The sequence below is a fragment of the Lepidochelys kempii genome, chromosome 4 (assembly GCF_965140265.1).
Source record: "Lepidochelys kempii isolate rLepKem1 chromosome 4, rLepKem1.hap2, whole genome shotgun sequence".
Lineage (NCBI taxonomy): Eukaryota > Metazoa > Chordata > Testudines > Cheloniidae > Lepidochelys > Lepidochelys kempii.
Window position 1 is genome coordinate 136,233,558 of NC_133259.1, and position 18,197 is coordinate 136,251,754.

General features: G+C 43.8%; 1 protein-coding gene across 10 annotated transcripts in view; it reads right to left on the reverse strand.

Annotated features, from left to right (window-relative positions):
* ALMS1 (ALMS1 centrosome and basal body associated protein) overlaps nucleotides 1–18,197 on the reverse strand; it is a 130,942-nt gene that overhangs the window by 82,527 nt on the left and 30,218 nt on the right. For 9 of the 10 annotated variants that reach the window (XM_073342984.1, XM_073342983.1, XM_073342985.1 and 6 more), the window contains exons 2-3: nucleotides 14,456–14,590; nucleotides 9,297–9,492 (exon numbers count right to left, since the gene is read on the reverse strand). In XM_073342984.1, the coding sequence (XP_073199085.1) occupies nucleotides 9,297–9,492; nucleotides 14,456–14,590 (331 nt within the window). Of the gene's footprint in view, nucleotides 1–9,296; nucleotides 9,493–14,455; nucleotides 14,591–18,197 lie in introns of those variants that run through there. The other variant, XM_073342987.1, reaches the window with a different exon arrangement.

The window sequence follows — 18,197 nt, forward strand, 5'->3', positions numbered from 1 at the left end:
TATAGATTCCTGTGCAGTGTAAGACAATATAATTCTGGGTTTATACTATAGCAGGGGGTGCAAGCCTGGGGAGCTGGGAAACTGGCTGTCTGTCTTTGAGTGGCTTAGGTAAAGAACTGAGGTAGCTCAAAGAAAAGGAGGACTTGTGGCACCTTAGAGACTAACAAATTTATTTGAGCATAAGCTTTCGTGAGCTACAGCTCACTTCATCGGACGCATTCAGTGGAAAATACAGTGAGGAGATTTATATACATAGAGAACATGAAACAATGGGTGTTACCATACACACTGTAAGGAGAGTGATCAGGTAAGGTGAGCTATTACCAGCAGAGGGGTGGGGGAGGGGACAACATTTTGTAGTGATAATCAACATGGGCCATTTCCAGCAGTTGACAACGTCTGAGGAACGGGGGTGGGTGAATATACATGGGGAAATAGTTTTACTTTGTGTAATGACCCATCCACTCCAAGTCTCTATTCAAACCTAAGTACTTACATGAGAGGAAAGTGATCAGGAACAGTCAGCATGGATTCACCAAGGGAAGGTCATGCCTGACTAATCTAATCGCCTTCTATGATGAGATTACTGGTTCTGTGGATGAAGGGAAAGCAGTGGATGTATTGTTTCTTGACTTTAGCAAAGCTTTTGACACGGTCTCCCACAGTATTCTTGTCAGCAAGTTAAAGAAGTATGGGCTGGATGAATGCACTATAAGGTGGGTAGAAAGCTGTCTAGATTGTCGGGCTCAACGGGTAGTGATCAATGGCTCCATGTCTAGTTGGCAGCCGGTATCAAGTGGAGTGCCCAGGGGTCGGTCCTGGGGCCGGTTTTGTTCAATATCTTCATAAATGATCTGGAGGATGGTGTGGATTGCACTCTCAGCAAATTTGCGGATGATACTAAACTGGGAGGAGTGGTAGATACGCTGGAGGGCAGGGATAGGATACAGAGGGACCTAGACAAACTGGAGGATTGGGCCAAAAGAAATCTGATGAGGTTCAATAAGGATAAGTGCAGGGTCCTGCACTTAGGACGGAAGAACCCAATGCACAGCTACAGACTAGGGACCGAATGGCTAGGCGGCAGTTCTGCGGAAAAGGACCTAGGGGTGACACAAGTAAAACTATTTCCCCATGTTTATTCCCCCCCCCGACACCTCCCACTGTTCCTCAGACGTTCTTGTCAACTGCTGGAAATGGCCCACCTCGATTATCACTGCAAAAGGTCCGTTCCCCCCCCCCCCCCCCCGGCTCTCCTACTGGTAATAGCTCACCTTACCTGATCACTCTCCTTACAGGGTGTATGGTAACACCCATTGTTTCACATTCTCTATGTATATAAATCGCCCCACTGTATTTTCCACTGCATGCATCCAATGAAGTGAGCTGTAGCTCACGAACGCTTATACTCAAATAAATTGGTTAGTCTTTAAGGTGCCACAAGTACTCCTTTTCTTTCTGCGAATACAGACTAACACGGCTGATACTCTGAAACCTGAGGTAGCTCAGTTGGGTGTGTGGCGCCACCTGCTGTTGTGTTGATTTTTTGCCAGAAGCTGGGAATGGGCGACAGGAGATGGATCATTTGATGACCACCTGTTCTGTTCATTCCCTCTGGGGCATCTGGCACTGGCCACTGTCGGAAGACAGGATACTGGGCTAGATGGACCTTTAGTCTGACCCAGTATGGCCATTCTTACATACTTACGATAAAAGGGCATGGTGAGGCTGTCTGAATCTTCACCAGTGAGAGAAAAGGGCCAGCACAACTGGAGGGTTAGAGCCCACAGTGGTTCCCACAGCTCCCAGACTGGATCTTGGGGGTGACAACCCATCACAATACATTTTAGAATTGATGTAGGGATTTTAATTTTTTTGGGGGGGGGGGAGGGGGAGAAGTGGAGGCAAGGGTGGCTCCATTATGCAGTGAGGAGATGATTATACAGACTGAGATAATTCCACAGCCACAAAATCATAGAGCAAAAGCGGCCCAGAATATGGGTCATTCCCCCCATCCATAATAATAATGTGATCACAAAGCAATGTCAAATAATTCATTGTATCTCAGCTGCTGTCTCTACTACGGTACAAGACACTAAATACCTCAGTCCATGCCTCAGAGCTTACAGTCTAAACAGATTAGACTGGGACACCCACAGAAAAGTTCTGTCCTCTGCCCCCTCCATTCTCTCTCTCACCCTAATTTTCAGTATAATGTTAAGAAATACCCATTTTTCTACCATGGTTTACTATGTATGACTGTAGGAACTTTTGAGATAGCATTTGGAAGTACAGTGGGTATGTGCTTAGTGCTCTTTGATAGCACAGAATGCCAGGTGCAGAAGGCAGCTTGAAAGAAGGCAAGACAAGTGTGTGAGAAGGGAGAGGTGATATGGAATACATGGCAGTTAAAAAGGCAAAGGGCATGTAATGACAGCAAAGGATCTGTTTGTGGGGGATCATCAGAAATATCCCAAAACATCTCACCGTACATGTCTGTTTCCCTGGCTTTAAAGTTATTGTGACTAATTATTAAGTCTACAAGCTGGAATACACTTTCATTTTCTTTAAATTGGCCTTGCATTGAGGCATCTCAATTTATTACTATGAGAAGAGTAATAAACAGAAAAGTTTTAAGCAGAAAAGTAAACTCTGTCTTGTTCTCCCTACCTCTAAGTCGTCAACTTCCCTCTCTCTCTCTGCTTCCTACCTCCCCACCCCCTGCCTTAAAGCAGTCAGCCACCTCTGAGCTACTGGCCTGTTCCCTGCATGGAGTGACTCTTCGCTCCATGTCAGTTCTTTCCTGGGCTGGATGACCAATGCATCTCATTTCCCCCATAGGTGTCCAGCCTTAGGGGACTGATGGCAGTGGTCAGTGACCAGCAGCAAACAACTGAGTGGGTCAGGGAGGCAAGCTAGAGAACAAGTGGCAAAGGAAGGAGAAATTCTCAGCCAAGAGGAAGAGGAGCCGGTCAAATTTAGTATAGTCCGATCTTAGACCCATCTTCCAGCAGCCTGAATCCTTCCTTCCTCAATACAGTGCCCCCTAGAGGCTAACTGGAAACCAAGGAAGCTGGCTGGTTAAACACGCCCCAAGGGGTTAAATACCTTGCACTAAGCCAGTGTTCTAAGGGTTTAAGGCTACAGAACTAATTCCTTACACAAACACAGTCCTATCAGTTTTAAAAAATGCATCTTCCTCTCCCCTCAGTATTTTTTAAGGTTTTCTAATTTTATGCTGCCTGAATCATCACATTTTTGATCACTTATTTACTTCAGGAACAGAAAGATCATCACTATCATATTCTGGCTGCTTATGATGATTTAAGGGATCATTACACCAAGATGTACCCTAGGTTTTGTGGGCAGAAAAGCAGGTGCATGATGCTCAAAGCAGCAAGTGACGTCAGCGCAACACTCTTTGAGTATCTTGTGTCAAAACAGTAATTCTTCCTGCTGTCACTCTAAAGGTCAAAAGCCTTCTCACAGTTGAATTTACCGAGCAAGCAAACATGGGCATGCTACTTTATCTTACAGTCTACTGACAAATCTGAATGCCAGAATCAAATTGCTGTTCATGGAAGATTAAAGAGAAAGGCAAAAACAAAACAGAACTTTCTTGGCTTTGTCAGTTTGCTCTATATGTAGATCAGGTGACCTCAATACAAATTTCATAATGGCATTTAAAAGGAAGCTGCAAGGCAGAGTTACAGATTCAAAACACTTTTAAAAAAAGAGAAATGTTGTTGTTACAACCAATATTGTTAGAACCAATATTTCCCCCCAATAAAACAATTCTGAAAATTCAAGCTTGTGTGTTGAGCTACTGCTTAACGTGTATGGTATCAACCTATGCACTCTCTACACATGCAGTTTTTTAGTCACTGCTTCCTAAAGTACCTCGAGAGTCTTCAATATCACATCACAATCAAGCTCTGCACTCTCTTATGGACAGTGTAAATAGAAGTAACAGGATAAAATTTAGAAAGAGAAAATTTAGCCAAGTATCAGGAGGTTTTCTTCACGATGCAATAGTCCCCAAAGTAGCAGAATCTTTGGACATTTATACTGGACAAAGCTCTAGAAAAGTACCAAGAGGGAAATGTTGCATTGGAAAGATGAATTGGAAGGGAAATGAATTGGATAATATAAGCTAATGGGTCTCATCCTTCTCTAACTTCTATGACTTTACAATGAAACTCCATATACTGCAAAATAGAATCGAAGACTAACATGGCTGCTACTCTGAAACCTATATTTATTCAATACATTAAGTTGCAACTTTGGTTATAGTGAACCAGTAATAACGCTGAAAACATATAGCACTTTTCATTGTAAGGCTGCTCAAACATTTAATTAAGCCTCACACCACCTTGCAAGATAGAGAAGAGTTTTCTTTACAGAAGAAAAAACTGAGGCAAAGAAATTCAGGTCTGGTCTTCACTCAGAAAGTCTAGAAAGAAAAGGAGTACTAGTGGCACCTTAGAGACTAACCAATTTATTTGAAGTGAGCTGTAGCTCACGAAAGCTTATGCTCAAATACATTGGTTAGTTTCTAAGGTGCCAATAGTATTCCTTTTCTTTTTGCGAATACAGACTAACACGGCTGCTACTCTGAAACCACTCAAAGTCCATGTTCAGTAATCAGTATAGCTGCATCAATGCCGAGACGTAAGGGCTTACTTACCCTAGGAAATTACATTGCACTAGAATACCATCCTAAGGCGTCACAGTCACTAACAAGAAGTTGAACAGGGCTTACTACACAGTGTGGACACCAAATGCCATGTTTAACATCTTGACAACTGATCATAGTTAACCGTAAGGCACATCAGTAATATACTGAACAAACAAATTACCCTCAGACAATTTCCACGGCTCTTCTCCTGCCTCAGCTGAAGAAGACCAAACAAAATATTGGTTCTTCTTTCTACGAAGGATAAAGAGGCAGCCATCATTTTTAAATTTGCTTTACCAGAAGTGTTACAGCTACTGAAGTTAACATAGTGCCAAGTTTTATTTGTCAATAGCAGATAGTCTCTACCTTACATCCATTTAATGGAAAACTTGGGTATACTGAATACCCTAGAGTTAAGCCAGACCAACTGACACAATGTTAAACAAAACCATACTTGTTGACAATGAGTGCTAAGTTGTGTTCATCATTGCATTTATTTACCACTGCTCCTCAAGGTCATATTCTAACATGATGTATTTTCTCAGTGTAGACCACCTCTTCGTGTAGGCAAGGGCAAGCTGAGTTTGCACCATGAGAGCTAATTTTACTCAGCTAAGCACTTTTAGATCCCTGGAATATCACAAAAGTGGATTCTTTTAACATGTCATCCAATTATGATAAATGTCCCTCTACCCGCTAGCACACAATATATTTTTTTCATTGAATGTACTCTTTTACATCCTTCATAATCACCGCATGATTTCTGATGAGATGCTTTCGCCCTAAACAGGTGTAAGTTATTTAATGACAGGTTTCAGAGTAGCAGTCATGTTAGTCAAGTGGAGTGCCCCAGGGGTCGGTCCTGGGGCCGGTTTTATTCAATATCTTCATAAATGATCTGGAGGATGGTGTGGATTGCACTCTCAGCAAATTTGCGGATGATACTAAACTGGGAGGAGTGGTAGATACGCTGGAGGGGAGGGATAGGATACAGAAGGACCTAGACCAATTGGAAGATTGGGCCAAAAGGAATCTGATGAGGTTCAATAAGGATAAGTGCAGGGTCCTGCACTTAGGACGGAAGAACCCAATGCACAGCTACAGACTAGGGACCGAATGGCTAGGCAGCAGTTCTGCAGAAAAGGACCTAGGGGTGACAGTGGACGAGAAGCTGGATATGAGTCAGCAGTGTGCCCTTGTTGCCAAGAAGGCCAATGGCATTTTGGGATGTATAAGTAGGGGCATAGCGAGCAGATCGAGGGACGTGATCGTTCCCCTCTATTCGACATTGGTGAGGCCTCATCTGGAGTACTGTGTCCAGTTTTGGGCCCCACACTTCAAGAAGGATGTGGATAAATTGGAGAGAGTCCAGCGAAGGGCAACAAAAATGATTAGGGGACTGGAACACATGAGTTATGAGGAGAGGCTGAGGGAGCTGGGATTGTTTAGTCTGCAGAAGAGAAGAATGAGGGGGGATTTGATAGCTGCTTTCAACTACCTGAAAGGGGGTTCCAAAGAGGATGGCTCTAGACTGTTCTCAATGGTAGCAGATGACAGAACGAGGAGTAATGGTCTCAAGTTGCAGTGGGGGAGGTTTAGATTGGATATTAGGAAAAACTTTTTCACTAAGAGGGTGGTGAAACACTGGAATGCGTTACCTAGGGAGGTGGTAGAATCTCCTTCCTTAGAGGTTTTTAAGGTCAGGCTTGACAAAGCCCTGGCTGGGATGATTTAACTGGGAATTGGTCCTGCTTTGAGCAGGGGGTTGGACTAGATGACCTTCTGGGGTCCCTTCCAACCCTGATATTCTATGATTCTATGATTCTATGATAGTCTGTATTCGCAAAAAGAAAAGGAGGACTTGTGGCACCTCAGAGACTAACAAATTTATTTGAGCATAAGCTTTCGTGAGCTACAGCTCACTTCATCGGATGCATTCAGTGGAAAATACAGTGGGGAGAGTTATATACATAGAGAACATGAAACAATGGGTGTTACCATACACCCTGTAAGGAGAGCGATCACTTAAGGTGAGCTATTACCAGCGGGGGGGAGGGAGGGAGAGAGGGGGGAGGAATAAACATGGGGAAATAGTTTTACTTTGTGTAATGACCCATCCACTCCCAGTCTCTATTCAAACCTAAGGATCTACAACCTATCCTGAAGGACGACCCATCACACTCACAGATCTTGGGAGACAGGCCAGTCCTTGCTTACAGACAGCCCCACAACCTGAAGCAAATACTCACCAGCAACCACACACCACACAACAGAACCACTAACCCAGGAACCTATCCTTGCAACAAAGCCCGTTGCCAACTGTGTCTACATATCTATTCAGGGGACACCACCATAGGGCCTAATCACATCAGCCACACTATCAGAGGCTTATTCACCTGCACATCTGCCAATGTGATAGATGCCATCATGTGCCAGCAATGCCCCTCTGCCATGTACATTGGCCAAACTGGACAGTCTCTACGTAAAAGAATAAATGGACACAAATCAGATGTCAAGAATTATAACATTCAAAAACCAATTGGAGAACACTTCAATCTCTTTGGTCACTCAATTACAGACCTAAAAGTTGCAATTCTTCAACAAAAAAACTTTGAAAACAGACTCCAACGAGAGACTGCTGAATTGGAATTAATTAGCAAACTGGATACAATTAACTTAGGCTTGAATAAAGACTGGGAGTGGATAGGTCATTACACAAAGTAAAACTATCCCCCCCCCCCCGCTGTTCCTCAGATGTTCTTGTCAACTGCTAGAAATAGCCCACCTTAAGTGATCACTCTCCTTACAGTAAAAAGAAAAGGAGTACTTGTGGCAATTGGTTAGTCTCTAAGGTGCCACAAGTCCTCCCTTTCTTTTTGCGAATACAGACTAACACGGCTGCTACTCTGAAACTTCTCCTTACAGTGTGTATGGAAATACCCATTGTTTCATGTTCTCCATGTATATAAATATCCCCACTGCATTTTCCACTGAATGCATCCGATGAAGTGAGCTGTAGCTCACGAAAGCTTATGCTCAAACAAATCTGTTTGTCTCTAAGGTGCCAGAAGTACTCCTTTTCTTTTTAAGTCATTTAAGGAATTCATTTGAGTGTATTCTTCTACCATAGCAGCCTCTTTGATTGCATGCGTGCAATGACTGAGTTACTAGCAATAGGATATGCCTTGAGGTGAGCACCGCCTGGATACGGTAGCCCAAAACCCTTCCCGTGTCCCAACCCCCTGCCCTGAGCCTCCTCCCCCACCCAAAGTCCCTCCCAGAGCCCATGCTCCGCACCCTCTCTTGCGCCCCAACGCCCAGCCCTGAGCCCCCTCCCATACTCAAACTCCCTCTCTCTTAGTTAACTGGAATTTTTGACTTACTGGCATGCCCCACTCCCCCAACATGCTGGATAACAAAGCTTTTACTGTATATCCAAGAGGAATCAGAGAATATCAGGGTTGGAAGGGACCTCAGGAGGTCATCTAGTCCAACCCCCTGCTCAAAAGCAGGACCAATCCCCAATTAAATCATCCCAGCCAGGGCTTTGTCAAGCCTGACCTTAAAATCTGATACATTCAAATAAAAAGATTTGTATAAGTCTTACCATGATAAGGTATTTCTAGCTAAAATTCTTGAGAAATAATTATTATTCAGATGCCTTTTGTAACTGAAAATAAAAATCTTATGCAACATTAAGTCATTGACCTAGCTGAAGCTTGATAACAACTTATGTTTATATAGCACCTTTCAATGAAAGTTTCAAAACACTATAAATGTAGATTATTTTTCCCACCAGTGAAATGTATTACAACACTGCACAACAAGTGCAGAGAAAACGAAGAATACTTTACCCACTTCAGAAGAGAACGATTTTTTACATAGGGAATTATATACGCTTATCGCTTAGTGGTTTACATTATCAAAACACTATACATATTGGACTACTTCATCTTCAACCTTGCTAAGGATTACTCCCCCTTTGCAAGTGGAGACAGTGAGGCAAAGAGGTTAAGTGACTTGCCCAAGGTCACAGTGCAATCCACTTGCAGAAGCAGCATTACAACTCATATGTTTTTAAGGGGGGGAGGGAGAGCTCAGTGGTTTTAAGGGGGGAGGGATAGCTCAGTGGTTTGAGCATTGGCCTGCTAAACCCAGGGTTGTGAGTTCAATCCTTGAGGGGGCCATTTAGGGATCTGGGGCAAAAATTGGGGATTGGTCCTGCTTTGAGCAGGGGGTTGGACTAGATGACCTCCTGAGGTCCCTTCCAACCCTGATATTCTATGATTCTATGATTCTAAGGCCTGCAGGAACCATTATATCATCTAGTTAGGAACCCCCAACTCTGAGTTCACTAAACTATACTATCCTTGCCTTTCTAATTATAGTTACCAAGACTGGAATTTTGTTCAAACACTAAAGATAACAGGTTCTCTTGCTAAAGTAAGATACAAGCGGTCAGGTTCCTCATTCCAAAGATGGACCTTGACAACAAAACTACATAGGATTTATTTTGAAAAACCATTGATCAGAGCTGTACTAAATTAAATCCATGCTAAGGATTGTGAATGCTCAGTAAGCAACTAAGCTTATCTTGTTAAAAGATTATTCAATATACCCAATAGCGGAGTGTGTGCCATGTCCCCTGTATGCTGCCTTCCAAGCTCTTCTGTCGGAGTCAACAAGCCTTCCTCCAGAGTAGGGAACTCTGTCAAGTCATTTCCACCACCAGTCAGGCCCAACCTCATTCCTGATGTTGCCGCTAGATGGCTGACATCCATTTCTACTGGAAGCTGATACCATGACTCCATTCCCTACAACAATTTGGAAGAAAAATTCTTTAATTTTTCATTAGTCTTACTTTTGCTTCCAAAATCAAAAGTTTAATAATAAGCTATTTGTATTATTATTGCATTAAAATGTATTTTATAGTATAAACAGACTGTTCTTCTATTTAAATGTCTTGAATATATTCCTATCTACTCAGGTATAAATAAAGGCCCCAACCAAAGCAAGACAGTTAAATCCAAATGTGGTAAAGAGAAGCATGCAATATCACTGGTGCATTAAAAACAGACTTCACTCCAATATAAACTTTGAATGTGACTCAACAGCATTACAAATATGGCCCTTGTACCAGTCAACGCTGGTCAATTTCCTTGCAGGATGATTCTTTAAGAGAAGGAAAGCCCTTTTGGGATGTCACATTTTCAAAAGGATCTCCCAACTGCACAATCAAGGATTACAAGGTGAATGTCCTACCCTTTAAGTGTGGGTAACAGAACGCACCAGAAGTCTGACAAAAAGTCACCAACAATGTTCACTCATAATTACTAAAGCGTGCAATGAGCATTGTACTTGGTAGAAGACAGAGCCTCCATAGGGCTAAGACAGAAGGCAACATGAATTGCAGAGGAGGGAAAGGGGTTAAGAAAGGCCTTCAACCAATGTTCCCTCTAATTTTTTACATCCATGTGCGAATGAATTTTGTTATGTGCACCAATATGGAGTTGATGTGTGGCAGGGGTGGGGTCAAGAGGTTCGGAGTGTGGGAGGGGGCTCACGGCTGGGGCAGAGGTGCGGGGGGGTGATGGCTCTGGCTGGGGGTGTGAGCTCTGGGGTGGGGCCTGGGACAAAGGGTTTGGGAGTTGCAAGAAGGGGCTCAGGGCTAGGGCAGACGGTTGTTGTGTGTGGGGGGTGAGGGCTCTTGCTTGGGGCGTGGGCTCTGGGGTAGGGCTGAGGATGAGGGGTTTGGGGTGCTGGAGAGGGCTCAGAGCTGGGGCAGAAGGTTGGGATGGGGTGGGTGAGGGCCTCTGGGGTGGGACCGGAGATGAGGAGTTTGGGGTGCAGGCTGCCTGGGGGCTGCAGCAGGGAGAGAGGACTCTCCCCAGCCATCTCTCGCTGCAGCAGCCCGGGGCCAGGGGAAGAGGCGCCTTTCCCTGGCCCCAGTAGCTCCGGAACTGGGGCCGGGGGAAAAGGCACCTCTCCCCGCCTGCATGGCCCTTGATAGCCGGCTGTGTGGCCACACAGCTTAAAGGGAACTTAGCCTTCAACCCCTTACTGCTAGGTCCACGGTTTAAGAAAAGGCATGGGAGGTAAGTGCGGGGAACAAAATATTGAGTGAGCACAGGGAACCTGAAGATAAGGGAGAGAGGAACAATAAGTTTTCTTCAAGTTTTCCATCTGGATAAAAGCCTCCAATCCTCTCCAATGTCCAGCATCCCCGTATTCCACTAAGGTACAACTCCCTCCACCAACATACCTCCTACAGATTTGCAAACATTTAGAGGACAGCACCCTGCTTTGATGGGCCACATATTACCTGACTGAGCAAAGGTCCCCTCCAGCAAATCTTGAATGCCAGCCCAATTTAAACATTGGCACTTTTTATTTTAAGAATCCAGGGAATTTTGTAAACCAAAAACTTTTGCCCCCAAAAAATTAAAGGTTGAAAATGTGTTTCAAAGGAGCCCAGTTAACTCTCCCCCTCAAATACACTTTCTACACAAAAATACTTTTAAAAAAAAAGTTACAAAACCTGCAAATGAACAGTTGAAGTATCCAGTCATTTCCCCCACTACCACAAGTCTCTCATCACTCAATATCACCCACCCAAACTGAACTCTGCCTCCAAATAAAATTTGAAAAAAAAAAAAAAAAAAGCAAAAGGTCAAAAAATAAATTACTGGGGGATTATAAATCTTAATTCTTATTCAAGACATCAATTTCTAATAATTTGTTATTTGACCCTGGCATATAGTTTTGGATATATTTTATTGGAAGGCAACGTTAAGTTTGCAGTGTAAATCAGGTAGGACGGCAGTAAGTGATGGAAGACTATATCGTCTTGGGGAACTACCTGGATTCCTTCTTGTTAGAGGCTAGCTAAAGTTCCCCTGTGATTGAACACACCCCTGTATTCACATCCTACAGACTACCATAATCATCTTTGTACAAAATAGGCCTTGTGAGGTACCACTTGAAAACTCATAACTCACTGGTAAATAATATCATGATGAAATATATATAGCAACATTATATGTAAAATTAAATCCCCATATGATGTTATTAGCACATGTTCAAAACCACACAGCCCTGCACGGCTACAACTACACTACATCGCCAACGGTTATTAATCAGATCTGTCCTAAACAAAGTACTGTGTATTTACCTCAATTTACATATAAGTAGTAAACAGGGCCAGTAAGACAGCAGGGGAAGCAGAGCAGATCAAATATGCATTTTAGCAAACAAGCGGGGAGAAAGAGCATGGTGTCTCCTTGATCATCATACTCCATGTCGCCTTCCTCACTGTTTGAATGAACTTTGCTTTGAGAGGTAATCTTCAGAAGAATCCACTTCAAAGTTTCACTAAACTAGCTCGTCAATTTTTCTTGTAACCAATTCTGATTTTTATGCCTTATTACTTGTATTCACTTAAAATCTCTCTTTATAGTTCATAAAGTTGGTTTAGTGTTTTATCTAATCCAATGTGTTTGAATGGAAGTGTCTGGGAAACTCAATTTGGGGTAACAAAGTGTGCATATTATTTCTATTAAAGAAATACAGACTTTATATGAATTTGTATTGTCCAGGAGAGGGCTGGGCAATACAGGACATACATTGCTGGGGGGAAATCTAGGACTGGTGGTGTGTTGGGGTCACCCCATATTATAACCAAAGCTGGTAAGAACCAATGTGTGGCTGGTTGGCTACAGCACACACTCTGACATAGCTGGGAGTGACTTGTATGTGGGAGGCTGTTTGTGAGCATTCCAGACTGGAGGCTACAGCAGCAAAGCCGTGTAAAGGGCACCACAGTTTAGAGGGCAGGGGACACACAGGTACTCATTAGTCTGGATTGTACACTGGGTATGTCACAGAATCAACAAAAAACCTCCCCACCTGAATACCACTATGGCTTTGCTAAGGAAACATACTACAGTAAAAGCTATTTTATCTGGCATGTTGGGGAAATGGGGGGTGCCAGTAAGTGCAAAATGCCAGTTAATTAGGAGGGAGGGAATTTGAGTGCGGGGCTGGGGGGTTTGGGTGCAGCTCTGGGAGGGAGTTTGGATGCGCAAGGGGGCTCGGGGCAGCGGGTTGGGGTGCCAGATGCAGTGGGCACTCACCTCAGGCAGCGACCTATCCTGGCTGCTCCTAGGTGGAGGCATAGCAGGCAGCTCTGCACAGTGCCCCCGTCCTGCCCCAAGCACTAGCTCCACAGGACCCATTGGCTGGGAACAATGGCCTTGGGAGCTGTGGGGGCAGCGCCTGTGGGCGAAGACAGCGCACAGAGCCACCTGCCATGCCTCTGTCCAGGAGCAGCTGGGACAGGTCGCCACTTGCAGGGAGCCCCCTGAGGTCAGCGCCCCCACCCCAGATCCAACAGCCTGCACCCCCTCCTGTGCCCAAACCCACTGCCCTGAGCTCCCTCCCACACCCAAACTCCCTCCCAGAGCTTGCGCTCCACACCCCTCCCGTGCCCCAACACCCTGCCAGACCTGTACCAACCGGACTATAAACTGGAATTTCAATGAAGATCAGAAATGCCTGTTTATAGAGTTTTCTGGTTGGCAAAGTGCCAGATAGAACAGTTTTTATTGTAATATGCTGCATGAAACAAACAGCCAGCTCTGTAATAAAAAAAATTCCACATGATCTCTCAACTGTGCAAGCTGGTCATCACCTGACCTATCTGAAACTCCAAAGCCACTTTTGACATCTGTAGGATCTTGACTGACATATGCACAAATCAACAAAGTAGGAAAAAATATTTTTGGATGGCTATCTAGATCATACCTCTAATGGCAAACATTAGAAAAAAATTATTGCTTTTGAAAAATTAGTGTTTTATTTTTAAATTTAAAATAGGGACTTGACAGAGATATTTAAGACATTGCTGTGTTTTAATGTAATACTCACCATACCTACTCTAACAGAAGTATTAGGCTAATGTATTGAGTAATTTATTTTAATAAAGTAAAATTACAGACTTGCCTTATAAATCAAAATGTCCCTGATAAAAATTGAGAGTTTTTTTGGTGTTATTCCTTTCTTTCTATTTATCTTATAATTTACTACAGTTTTATTAACTGTTTTCTACTAGTTCATGTAGTTCTTTGGAAGTAATCATATGGCATTAAAGTGTGTTGCTTTAAAGATTGTTGCATCAATCCACCAGCAAAAGTCTGAACTCAAAGAAGGAAAGAAGCAGAGGGGAAAAAGCTGAAGTTGATTCCATCATGGTAGAATGAGTAAGTCTAATCCAAAAGTCATATTTAGACCAGTGGATGCCCTCCTTTGTGAGAAATAAAAGATGTAAGTAAGAAAACTAATTTTCTTATTATTTGTATTGTGGAACACCCAGAGGAACCAATCAAGAGTGTACTTGGTACTCAACAAACACTTAAAAACATCATGCTTGACACGAAGAACTTACAAACTAATTTAAGATAACTAAAAACTAAAAATTAACCATTTTCTCATCAGAAAACCCTCAATAGCCAAAAATAGGCCTCTATCCTACAAATACTTATGCATGTGCTAAATTTTAGACAGTGAAGAGGACCATTAGTTTCAATGGGACCACTAACATTATGTGAAGTTAGGAACATGCATAAATGTTTGCAGGATCACAGTCTTTGGCTGTATTCCCAACATGTATCAATTGCATTACAGATCTCTCACCTGGATACACAGGATTTCAGGTAAGTGAACTCCTTGTCTGATTCTATTTGGATAAACAACGATCTACTAAAGGTATATTTGAAATACCTGATTAACGGCAGATCTCTGTCGGATTGCTTCTCCCAAGGAGATCCCACTGGCAGTTGAAATCTGGGTCCCACTGCTGCTTTGGCTTAACAACTCTTCCTTCCATCCACGGTGTGGTGGTGTTGTAGCAATAGGCTAAAATCATTTTTTTAAAGAGAGAAGTAAAAATTTATTTTCATGATCCTTTGAGGTACAGAGCCATTTAAGTTGTAATGTACTATGCAATATCTGTAAAAGCAGATAGTTGCTGGCCCAAACTAATGAGATAAGAAACACATGCTGTAGCTGGAGGTGCAAAGGGGGAAAGTTAATTTGTGCATAACGTTTCTAGTTTTACACGCTAAAATAGTAGCAATGAAATATCATGTTCTGTACATAAGACGATTACTTGCATGAGTCAGGAGATTATCTTTCCCTATTCATGCAGCATTGTGCAATTCACAGAGAGCTAAGGAAGCATTGTTCTAAGTCAGCCATAAAAATGTTGGCATACTGTGGGGCCATGCGGGTACCCATAGCAGTACCGCTGACTTGAAGGTGTATATAAAGTCCCCAAGTGTGAAATAGTTATGGGTGAGGACAAAGTCACAAAGGTCAGCCACCAGGTTTGCCGTGACATTATCGGGGATACTGTTCCCGATAGCTTGTAGTCCATCTGTGTGTGGAATGTTGGTATAGAGGAAACTACAATCCATCGGTGATCTTCCAGAAACCACCACAAGGCCCCACAGTACGCTAACATTTTTATGGCCAACTTAGAACAACGCTTCCTTAGCTCTCGTCCCCTAACGCCACTACTCTATTTGCGCTACATTGATGACATCTTCATCATCTGGACCCATGGAAAAGAAGCCCTTGAGGAATTCCACCATGATTTCAACAATTTCCATCCCACCATCAACCTCAGCCGAGACCAATCCACACAAGCGGTCCATTTCCTAGATACTACTGTGCTAATAGTGATGGTCACATAAACACCACCTTACACCGGAAACCTACTGACCACTATACTTACCTACATGCCTCCAGCTTCCATCCAGGACACACCACACAATCCATTGTCTACAGCCAAGCTCTAAGATACAACCGCATTTGCTCCAATCCCTCAGACAGAGACAAACACCTACAAGATCTCTATCAAGCATTCTTAAAACTACAATAACCACCTGCTAAAGTGAAAAAACAGATTGACAGAGCCAGAAGAGTACCCAGAAGTCACCGACTACAGGACAGGCCCAACAAAGAAAATAACAGAACGCCACTAGCTGTCACCTTCAGCCCCCAACTAAAACCTCTCCAGCGCATTATCAAAGATTTACAATCTATCCTGAAAAATGATCCCTCACACTCTCAGATCTTGGGAGACAGACCAGTCCATGCTTACAGAGAGCCCCCCAACCTGAAGCAAATACTCACCAGCAACTACACCCCACACAACACAAACCCTAACCCAGGAACCTATCCTTGCAACAAAATCCGATGCCAACTCTGTCCACATATTTATTCAAGTGACACCATCATAGGACCTAATCACATTAGCCACGCCATCGGGGCTCGTTCACCTGCACATCTACCAATGTGATATATGCCATCATGTGCCGGCAATGCCCCTCTGCCATGTACAATGGGCATACCGGACAGTCTCCACGCAAAAGAATAAATGGACACAAATCTGACATCAGGAATCATAACATTCAAAAACTGGTAGAACACTTCAACCTCTTTGGCCACTCAGTAAAAGATTTAAGGGTGGCAATTTTGCAACAGAAAAGCTTCAAAAACAGACTCCAACGAGAAACTGTTGAGCTTGAATTAATATGCAAACTAGATACCATTAACTTGGGTTTGAATAGAGACTGGGAATGGCTGGGTCATTACACATATTGCATCTATTTCCCCATGTTAAGTATCCTGACACCTTCTTGTCAATTGTCTAAATGGGCCATCTTGATTATCAGTACTAAAGTTTTTTTCTCCTGCTGATAATAGCTCATCTTAATTAACTAGCCTCTTACAGTCTGTATGGCAATTTCCACCTTGTGTGTATGTGTGTGTATTTTCTTACTGTATGTTCCATTCTATAATCCAATGAAGTGGGCTGTAGCCCAGGAAAGCTTATGCTCTTATAAATTTGTTAGTTTCTAAGGTGCCACAAATATTCCTGTTCTTTTTGAAGTTTATATATGTAACTGTAGGACCCTGAAAAATGTTTAGGGTATTTCTTGGGGAAAAAATAAGTTTGCCTTGCGCCTGCAAAAAACACCTGTCACAGGGCTTTTTGCCTTCATGAGACACCAGATGAAGCTATTTTGTGGTTGGAGTCACATTTCTTCTCTATAATACATCAAGAGGGAATCCGTGCAGTTGTCTAAGCTCCTAGTAATCCTGGAACCAGCTTCACAGGCGAGGCAGCCCGTTCCAATCACACCAGCATGAAAGTGTAAAATGAAATCTGTAGTGTATTATACTGAGATTCAACTGAAACAAAATTACTCCCTAAGACAAGAAAAGCACTAGTCCAGAAGAGAAGCATCAAACCCAAGCCAATCTAGACAGAGTGTATTGGGGTGCTGGGGTAGCGTAGGGGGAGTGCTGTTGGAGAGTGTCTGGGGTAGCTGAAGTGCATGTCTGCTGTCTAGGTGTTGCTGGGTTCTTTCTGGGTTAGGGAGGGGCTGAGACATCTGGGAGAGCTAGTGTAGGTTGATAGAAGCCATCTGGGAGGGGAGCTAGGGTCTGTCTGGGAAGCAAGGTTCTGCCAAAAGGGCAGTTGTTTGGGGTCCAGCTGGGATCTCTGAAGGACTGGGGATTGGAAGGAGGCACTCCCAGTGGAGGAGCGGGGCATGTCTCTGGGGGTTTAGGGTCTTGCTGAGGTCTCTCTGGGACTAAGATAAGGGATCTGAGGTTCAGCTGGGAGACAAATTTGGTGATAGTACTGAGACCCCTCACCTACTGTCCTCTGACACTAGACACTGACAGCAACTCCTTTTGTTGCCGCTGATGCTTCAATCCATCAGTGTCAGTAACCAGAGAGGAAGCACACAGGCATCCAAGGGTGTCCAAAAACCATATGTCACAGTGGTCTCTAGTTTCCAGAATGCACAACTGCAGCTCCTGCCCATTGCTTAGCCCAGCAGTTCTCAAACTTCATTGCACGATGATCCCCTTCTGACAACAAAAAATTACTGCACAAGCCCAGGAGGGGGGACCAAAGTTTGAGCCCTCTGGAGCCCCACAGCCCTGGGCAGGAGGGGGCCAAAGCCGTAGCTCAAGGGCTTCAGCCCCACACGGTGGGCCTGTAAACTGAGCCTCACTGCCCAGGGCTGAAGCCAAAGCCTAAGCCCTGCCACCCAGGGCTGAAGCCTTCAGGCTTTGGCCCCAGGCGGTGGGGCTCAGACTTTGGCCCTGGGCAATAGGGCTTGGGCTTTGGCCCCAGGCCTCAGCAAATCTAAAGCCTGTCCTGGCGATCCCATTAAAACGTAGTCCTGACCCACAGCTTGAGAACCAGTAGATTTAGCCAAACGTGTGACATTCAGGCTGAGCCAGGGCTTGAGTAATAGGGCTGCCAGATGAGTGACAACTGGTACCCAAGGCTGCAAAGAGGCTGAAAAATGCTAAGTGGTCATTTCATGGCTTAGCAGTGAAAAAAGAATTCATCCCATCCTCAAGAGTAGGAGAAGAAATGGCTCCTGATGCAGCACGCCATGTAGACTACGTTCCAAAAACAAAAAGGAAATAACACTGT